Source organism: Perkinsus marinus (genome assembly GCF_000006405.1).
Source record: "Perkinsus marinus ATCC 50983 genomic scaffold scf_1104296927884, whole genome shotgun sequence".
In the NCBI taxonomy this organism is placed as follows: Eukaryota; Perkinsozoa; order Perkinsida; family Perkinsidae; genus Perkinsus; species Perkinsus marinus.
In genome coordinates this window covers 707,778-716,184 of record NW_003217015.1, presented here as the reverse complement: position 1 = coordinate 716,184, position 8,407 = coordinate 707,778, and the positions used below count along the sequence as shown (strand labels likewise).

The 8,407-nt window shown below is 51.7% G+C and overlaps 5 protein-coding genes across 5 annotated transcripts in view; 1 reads left to right on the top strand and 4 right to left on the bottom strand.

The window, feature by feature from the left end:
* Pmar_PMAR010254 (voltage-gated cation channel, putative) overlaps positions 1-1,470 on the top strand; it is a gene marked incomplete at both ends in the record, with an annotated part of 10,400 nt that extends 8,930 nt beyond the window's left edge. Inside the window, 9 exons of the mRNA XM_002788667.1 lie at positions 15-57; positions 102-226; positions 275-336; positions 378-569; positions 618-727; positions 775-923; positions 991-1,065; positions 1,113-1,283; positions 1,333-1,470. Coding sequence (XP_002788713.1) covers positions 15-57; positions 102-226; positions 275-336; positions 378-569; positions 618-727; positions 775-923; positions 991-1,065; positions 1,113-1,283; positions 1,333-1,470 — 1,065 coding nt within the window. The remainder of the gene's footprint in view (positions 1-14; positions 58-101; positions 227-274; positions 337-377; positions 570-617; positions 728-774; positions 924-990; positions 1,066-1,112; positions 1,284-1,332) is intronic.
* A 1,098-nt stretch (positions 1,471-2,568) lies between these two features.
* On the bottom strand, positions 2,569-2,901 carry Pmar_PMAR010253 (hypothetical protein; the record flags this gene model as incomplete). The annotated part of the gene is made up of 1 exon (XM_002788666.1): positions 2,569-2,901. The coding sequence occupies one exon, from the start codon at positions 2,899-2,901 to the stop codon at positions 2,569-2,571; it is 333 nt and encodes a 110-aa protein (XP_002788712.1).
* Positions 2,902-3,510: 609 nt separating this feature from the next.
* Positions 3,511-4,718, bottom strand: Pmar_PMAR010252 (hypothetical protein; the record flags this gene model as incomplete). The annotated part of the gene is made up of 7 exons (XM_002788665.1): positions 3,511-3,690; positions 3,758-3,838; positions 3,887-3,958; positions 4,007-4,195; positions 4,244-4,397; positions 4,440-4,513; positions 4,562-4,718. The coding sequence occupies 7 exons, from the start codon at positions 4,716-4,718 to the stop codon at positions 3,533-3,535; spliced, it is 885 nt and encodes a 294-aa protein (XP_002788711.1). The 3' UTR covers positions 3,511-3,532.
* Positions 4,719-4,813: 95 nt separating this feature from the next.
* Pmar_PMAR010251 (hypothetical protein) lies at positions 4,814-5,943 on the bottom strand (the record flags this gene model as incomplete). The annotated part of the gene is made up of 7 exons (XM_002788664.1): positions 4,814-4,989; positions 5,034-5,132; positions 5,179-5,238; positions 5,286-5,468; positions 5,521-5,638; positions 5,691-5,767; positions 5,814-5,943. 7 exons carry the CDS (start codon positions 5,941-5,943, stop codon positions 4,814-4,816), a joined length of 843 nt encoding a protein of 280 aa, XP_002788710.1.
* A 1,657-nt stretch (positions 5,944-7,600) lies between these two features.
* Positions 7,601-8,407, bottom strand: part of Pmar_PMAR010250 (conserved hypothetical protein) — a gene marked incomplete at both ends in the record, with an annotated part of 1,966 nt that continues 1,159 nt past the window's right edge. Inside the window, 3 exons of the mRNA XM_002788663.1 lie at positions 7,601-7,932; positions 7,974-8,033; positions 8,080-8,250. Coding sequence (XP_002788709.1) covers positions 7,601-7,932; positions 7,974-8,033; positions 8,080-8,250 — 563 coding nt within the window. The remainder of the gene's footprint in view (positions 7,933-7,973; positions 8,034-8,079; positions 8,251-8,407) is intronic.

Genomic DNA, 8,407 nt, shown 5'->3' with positions numbered 1-8,407 from the left:
CCGGGATGATCCAGCTCATGCACGATGCCTTGGCAGAGATGAGATTAAAACTATTTGGTGACACACTCTCGGTGACATATCCGCAGATCTTACGTGTATAGGAAGCCCATGGTCCCCACCATATTGGATGAAGGCTGGCAATCACAAAATGATAGGCAGCCCTCTGTCCTGCCTCAAGAAAGACAAAAAATACAAACAAGTCTGGGCCGACTACTTCGTTAGATGGGTATGTGCTGTGCCCGCATCAGAATATTCCGACTCCGTCATTGTTCAGATCCAGGCCTACGAGAAGAAGAATATTCCTATCTGGGGCGTCACCCAGCAAAATGAGCCTCAGTAGGACGCTGGCCGCTGGTAGCCGCCACTCGTCCTCTCAGATTTTATTTCAACTTTTGGTGGGAGGCCTGTTCATTCAGTGCCGCGGAACAGAGAGATTTCATAAGAGACTATCTAGGGCCGACCCTGAACAGAACCTTTGGTGGCAGGATCAAGCTCATGTTCATGGACTTCGTCAAAGAGTTCCTCATGGATGTCTCTGACGTCGTTCTACGTGATACCAAGGCTGCACAGTGAGTTGACAATACAAGTATGGGGATCAGTGCAGCCGCTCGATGCAGGTACATCTATGGTGCTGGAGTGCATTGGTATGGTTTCGACCAAGTTTATGAACTAGAAAGGTTTAAGGCTAATTATGGCAGCAGATACGCACTCCTAGGGACGGAAGCAAGTAAGTACTGATGTCAACAGCTCGAGAATGGACATGGATGGACTCAGGCACTTGCAATTGGGATACGTATTTCTTCAATACGCCGTGGAAGCGAGCTGCTCGCTATGTGCACGGTGTGATTGTTGACTTTATACACGGTGGAGCAACTGGATGGGTCGACTGGAATCTCCTCCTCGACCAAGAAGCAGAACATGATGTATGATCATTCAAAACTTTATTGGGTCTTCCCAACGGCAATCTACTGAGTGGTAACCGCCTTTCAGAACCGTGGTGGTCCGAACCATGCTGGCAACAATTGTTTCGCACACATTCATATCGATGATGCAAATCAGCTTGTGGTATCTACCATAGTCATCCCTCGCTGATTCCAGTGTGCTCGTATCAGATCCATCCTTCTTACTATGCCTTTGGGCACATTACCAAGTTCGTCGCTCCCGGTGCTAGAATGGTCACCTCCTTGACAGTTTCGGAGTCCAAGCTAAGTTCGATATTCACTATTGACACGCTGGAGGCCGTGGCATTCGTGAACGAGGCCAAAACGGAGTTGGAAGTCATCGTAAGATATTGATCTGTTTAGGCCACCAACGTCGAGCCATCAACCTCAGGTTCTCACTAGCGAGGAAGAGGACATCCCGGATCTGATCATTGAGGTGCAGCTGCCCGACGGGAAGTACCAAACCGTCCACGTCGGCAAAGTCCCCGCCTTCAGCGTCACCACTGTGTTACTCCCCGTAACTTTCTAGGCTTGAGAATTTTCCGAAAGGTTATCTACCGGTTCCCTTCTGTTGCTTTCGCTACACCGCTCTTTCGAGTTTTTTTGAACGGAATATCTCTTCGAAGGTCAGCTTCATTCTAACAACTCATCAGACAAACTGGGTTGACTTGGACAGTGCATTCTCAATACACCGATGCTAGATTAGAGTGCATGGCACTCGCTTTCATGCACGGCTCGCATCCCACCAGCGTCGCTCATTTCGATTACTCAAACACAGAACACGTCAGCTTGAGACGACCTGGATATTGTCAAGTTCCTGGGAAGAGAAGACTCGTACGTAAGCAGATTCGACCGTATTCACTACTGAATTGACCTTGTGCACGGAGTCAAGCCAAATTGTATTACACGCGGATCATACGCGTTTAAATGTACCGTTGAGGTCACGCCCACTCCAGCGGTCCATGCCTGTCTATCAACAACTTCGTCAGTAAAATCCGGACTGTCGGCGTGTTGTGTTGAGCTGTGGCTTCAACCGCAGAGGTTACGAGTTGTTTGTCGACCTTTCGTGAGTTTGCGTGAACGGCGCGTTTCATGTGGAGGATGCATGTAGTGATGATATCTCAAGTTCCAGCATGTACGAGAGCTACCGCCTCGACTATGTAAACGAGTTAAACGCAAAGTGATACCCTTCAGAAACAACACTAAGTTCATGTCTTTGCTAACATAGCCGAAACTCGGACACCTGACTCCGTCAACAGATCTTCGACATCAAGTCCATCGGGGATAACTGATAGGCAGTATGAAGGAACAGGTTGTTGTGATATCGCAGACTCGAAATATTCACAACAGTGAACCCTCTCGATGTTCTTCATCGAGAAAGTGTCGAATTTCTACAGCCTAATTCGGACCAGGAGCCCCCTACCATCTCCAACTGGATGGTGATTTCTCGGATCCACGTTCACCTTGATAAATTCAGCCCGGCATATGAGCTCGCCCAAATCGGAGCCTAGTCAGACTGAATCCCAAGGACATCAACAATGAGATCGTACATGTCTGAGAGGCCATAGCTAGGGCCGTAGCCATGTTAGCACAGCTCCGTGGGCCCAGACCTTAGTGGAGGCAAGCATTAACTCACACTAGCTCGCCTCACATCAGCGTCCATACCTGTGATCCTGACATCCTTATCATCTTTGACAAGTCCTTCTATTCTGCTAGCGAGGTCAGATGCCCCCATCCCCGGAAGCACGAGGATATCCTCATATTGTAAGGGAATAGAGGGGGGCCCTCGGGAGGATATCCGGGCTCCTATCCAAATCTCGTTCCCTCCTTCCATTTCAGCCCATCGCTCGAACTCTTCCTTCTGTTTGGTGGTCGGCCACTCAGTAGGCGGCCCTCGGAAGACCAAGTCTATCTCTTTGCTGGCCCGATAGGCTGACGCTGTGACAGCTTTCAGAGACATCAGTATCGAATTGGGATGCCGCTGAGATGCCGTAGTCGTAACAGTGGCCGGCTGCTGATTTTTGATATTTCGCAGGAGATTTTTGAGAAAATGCATGCGGTGGGATTTGAACCCACGACCAAATACTGGCACGCAAAGAATGAACGGAAAGTTTTACCTGGCCTGAATCTAGAAAGGAAACCATACTACTTATACAGAACAAGAATACATCATCAGATTTTCCTAGGGTATAATATGCTTATAGCTCCGGTCCCGACCACCTACCCCTCTCAAAACGACGGTGCTGTATTGATTCCTTAAAGTATGAGCCAGGAGCACCACCACCTCGTTGAGCTCTGAGATAGGGGACGTTCTACTCCCTACGTGAGCTCAAAATCCTCACCAGCCTCCTTCTTTATCCTGAATTGAAAGTCGGACTCTGCCATATCCCGCTCGGCTGGCTTCAGGAGCATCGACCCACGACCGCTGACACAAGTCGATAACAGAGACCGAGGGACGATGGTGGTCCTAGAAGGCAGACCCCTTCGGAACAGCTGATGAATTAGCATCATCAATGGTAGAAACAATGAGGAGGGACATACGGCAAATGAATACACGACAGTAGCCGTAGTCCAGAAACGATGGCATGGCATCAACGGGCAGCCTTGAGTTCAATTTTCTCACGATTTTTCCACTCAGCAACAAGAGGGTTATAACTACTAGGCTGCGGCGCCAGACGCAGTAGCAGATCGACGCCGGGGTTGGTGACTGTGCCCGCCTTCTCGCGTTTGTCCTTCATTTCACTCAGAGCTGAAAGAAATAGGAGCCCTCCGTATCAAGGCTACTGAGAGGACGAACGTCCTGAGCCATTCACCACCTCCTCGCCTCTTGAACTGTATGGACGTCGGTTTTATATGAGCCAGCAGCTCGTGGGTCTCATACCCTTCCACGTTGTTACCTGCACTGAGTCAATAAGCCCCACAGCACCCCTCCCTCCCTTCCTCACACAGTCGTCCTGTTCGAGCGAGGAGCTCCGCAATGAGAGCTAGGCGAACGTTAGTCGTAGTTGCTATAACACCTACCAAGACCATGTTGATGGCGGTCTTGAGGGATGATGATGACCTACTGAGTATAATGCGAAGATTGACTCGTTTGCCCTCCTTCGTGAGGATCGCCGCTAGCCTCTCCGCTTCCGTGTCCACCTCCCACCCCTTCTCCAACTTCACCTCGACGGGCTCACTAGCCTGTAGACCACCCGAGCGGCTCGGCGGTTGGATACGACCGTGGATCCAAAGCTCAGGTTGGCCACTCCCTCCTATTTCAGGACTTAACCACAACAACATTCCTGCCACCCCTACCATACCTCCCTCCTCCCCTTCCTCATCCTCTTGCTGGTCGGCCAGCGGTGGGTGTACCGGCGGCCCACTACAGATGACCTCAATGTATCCACCGTTGCGGACTTTAGGACACATGTCGATAAACGTCTTGAGGGCCTTGCCAGCTCTCACTGGTATACCCTGATAGCATGATCACAGTACAGACCGCTGAGGGATCATCACCACTGCTCGCATCGTGGCCATATCGCCGGGCTTCCTGAATCGTTTCGGGAGGATCTCGCAGACGTTGATGGGATCTATCATAACAAGAGGCAGCTACTTGTGAATCATGTGAGGATTCTTACGGCAGAATTTGGTGTATTCAAAGTTCACCAAACTCCACATCGCGAAAGGCGGGCACCGCGCGAGGTGGGCAGGAGCTGGTAGCGCGAAGGAGAGACGGAGAGGCGACCCTCGCAGCATACCACCTAATGCTACTCGGGAGGGTAAGGGGGGAGGCATTGGTATTGGAGGAACTACCACTCAGCCGAGATGGACGAAGAAGCAAGAGCGCACTGTTCATCAGAAACACACATCAGCTGCCATGCTGTAACACGTCAACTATCGGCATTGTTTTTGACGAGATTACAAGTAAATTCAACCGCAGTTATGAGGACTTTGTGGCCAACATCATCACCATTAGGCTCGGCGGTCACATCCCCACTAGCATCCCCGCTCACAGTGGTCTCGTGCTGATCCCCCTCGGTCGATTCATCATGCTGCTGCTCATCATCTGATGGGAACTAGGAGGTCATAAAATAACGCAATATAGCCCACTATGGTCTGATGGAGTCCCTCGAGCGTTGACGGCCCGCAAGGACGTCCGGACGCTCGTGACTATCCTTCCGCGTTCCTCCACATCATCAAAGGTCTCACCTAAATCTACAGCATAGAACCGCCATCCCCATCCGTGAACGCTCACAGTGATGACTCGATATCGTGATGGCAGTGGCTATCTTAATTATACCAGCACCACTGAAACCTGCCAAAGTTCCTTTTGATCTTGACCACCATCAGGTGCCAGCCTACCCGCCATTCGGACCGTCTTTCCCTGTAGGAGAGCGTTGGTGATGACCCCAGCCATCTTGTGTGCCGGCGTAGAGTGACCAACGATGACGTCCTGTATCTCTGTAGGGCTGTCCTGACTCTCCCGCAGTCTCTGCCGAAAGCCCTGTCTAGATACCGCTATCCACAAATCACCACCACCTCGGTCTGAAAAGGGCTAAAAATGACACACCACGAGCGGAGCGAAGCAAAGCTTTACCTGGGATACCATCATCTGGCGGACCAGTGAGTGTGACCTCCAGAGGAATGTTTTGGCCCTTCCGAGATGCCGCATAAGCCACTGACCTCAGAGCTCGCCCAACAGCGTTCGCCCCTAGCTGACAGAGAGACGAGCTTATCAGTGTACCTTCCTCCTTTCCATATCCCTACCGCCTGCAGCACCACCATGTTGGGCCTGTTGGGGGTGCCAAGTCTCTGTCGGATGAACGGTGCCAAGTCGATGGGATCTGGCAAGTCCAGTAGTACCACGTCGACCTCGACGAGAACTTATACCGGCAGATGAGGTGACTCTTAGACGGTCCTCGGCCTGTTGCATCTCCTTAGTCGCGAGAGTGCGGAACCCCCGAGAACAGCGGCAGGTACGGCAGTGTGGCAAGAAGAGCCTCGTGTAGACCGACAGCATTCTGAGTGATCAATACTCCAAACCCGGTGATGAGCGCCCGAGGTGAACTCAAGAGTAACAATGCGGAAGCATATCTTCAGGGTCAACTGTGCAGCGTCCTATTGAGGTCCATGATCATCAATTGGGAACCCTTCCTCTTATCACTGCTGTCATGAGCCTTCCTTCTTTCCGATGGCTGCATCATCAGTGATGATTCATTACCAGAATGCTCCTCCAAAGCGACGTAGACCCCCCCGCGACCCTGGGAGTCTATTCCTATCCTGCCCCTGACGATAGATACACCAGGTGGACCTCAGGACGTTCTCGTAGCCGTGAGCTCGGACCAGCGTACCGGGAGACCCGACCTTCTCCTCCTCTTGGTTCCAGGCCCTGGCTGCCGATCTTCAGAAAAGGCCCACGGAACCCACCAATGTCGTAGAGGCAACTGATGAAGAGATCGCAAGTCCGACTGCTAATACCAAGAGGGGACAGAGGCCCTAAATGGAGGCACCAGCGGCTCGATGATACCCTCAGAGTATCACCCTGTAACCTCAAGGTTACCCTGTAACCGAACCATATAGCTCTGTCCGATGGAGATCCGTACTAATCCCGTGGAGGCGTTGGCTTCGTGTGGTTGGACACGCCAACCCTCTTCACGCTGTTCTGGTCAAACAGAACTGAACATCTGAAGCCGCTCGCGATAGCAGTAGATAGCAAATGCGAGATGGAGTCTCCATTGGAGACTATCATGAAAATGATTATCGAGACTATCAAGACTGTCACTTCTATCATTATTATCGAGACTATCACTCTTGTCAAAATTATCAAGACAGTCTTCACAAGACTAGCCGAATGATCATAATAACGACTCCGAACTGCAAAACGATGTAAAAGAACAACTCGTAGTTGGCAAATCATCATCACTGTGTCTCCTCTAGCAATATGCTGGTACCATCTTTCTTGTGCGAGACATGCGCCTCGTCTAACAAGCCGATGAATTGGCTCGTGCTCCTTATGAATCATAGACTTTGATGAACCTTAGGCGGTAGCACACACAAGCTGGCCGATGGCATCTGTATCGGAACGGAAAGCCACAGCAACTGCAACACGAGATGGAATTCTTCGGAACAGACATTACCCTACCAAAGATCCATATGAAAGCGTGAGGCTTCCTGGAATAAGACGTGGTTACGACGATATTTCGGTGGATACACAGTTTCGATCTAGCGCCATAATTATGCCGATTACTAGCGCAGAATAGAAAAGCTGACGACAAGGCTTTCACGATACAAGTTAGGGTCTTGACCACTACCGCCCTTACAGTAAGGGCCTTCCGCATCAGGCCAAGCGCCTAGTAGGCGCTTGGCCGCTACCACCAGTTGATCATGCACTACGATGTCCATGGTATCTGGGATGCCGAGGATGGGTGTCACTGGGAGCCCATTCGGCCTATGGGTCTCGGCCTCCTAGGAGGTGAAGGAAGCAATAGACGGGCCTAGTAGGTCCAGTAGCCGAGTATATGGCAACTGCACCGGACCGAAGATACCGAGACAGGGGAGCATTCGCGATGAGCAATCATGAGGTCGTAGGTCCTGACCACGGAAGGGCTCCTCGAAACTCCAGCTAGAGCTCCCCCACAACAAGAAGAACATCCGTTTGCTCAGAAACACAACTCATGTCAGTGTGCCGACCTCGTGACGGTATCATCATCCCCCTCAGGCTTATCGATGCTGTCTATCGTAACCTCAGCTCCTTCCTCCTCGCTGCCGCCGCCGGTGTGGGCCGCTGCTGGTTGACAACCTCCAACGGGCCCCTCCTTCAGGCGCACTAGTATTTGCATGACTCTAATGCGGTTGCGCCGTGATGAGGTCGTCTCGCCATGGTCACTGCCATCCTCACTCGTATGGTCCACAACCTCCTTCTCTGGAGTGGCTGTAGCGTCGGCTTCTACTACGATGGTGCGCAGCCGACAGACCAGATGGCCTAGTGAGCGGCCTTCCTCGCCGTCGACTGAGAAGCGCATATCAGTAAAGCAAACTCTGTAGTCCTACAGTGTGCTCCAGCTAGGGCAATGGCATCAGCCATCTTGGCAATAGTCACCGCACTAGAACCTGACCAAAACCATCCTGGCCAGGGTCAATGCTGGGGACCTCCCACCTTGCAGAAGTGCAACGCCCTCCTCCTTGAGCCTATGGGAAACGAAACCAGCCAAACTGCTCGGTTGGGTCTTGGCACCGACTCTGATGGGCTCTTTGGGTATCAACACATTATGAGCAGCTTCCTCCTCGGGTTTTATTGCAGCTATCCACAGCTCTCTACTACGGCCACCTAGATAGTAGCGTTACGCGTTCCACCATGAATGATCGAAGACTAACCGAACGCCCCTTCACTGTCCGCGGGTGCTCCCGTAACGACCACATCGATGGGCCGGTCTCTAATGCGGCTGGCATGAGCTATCGACTTGAGACCGTAGACACTGGTGTTA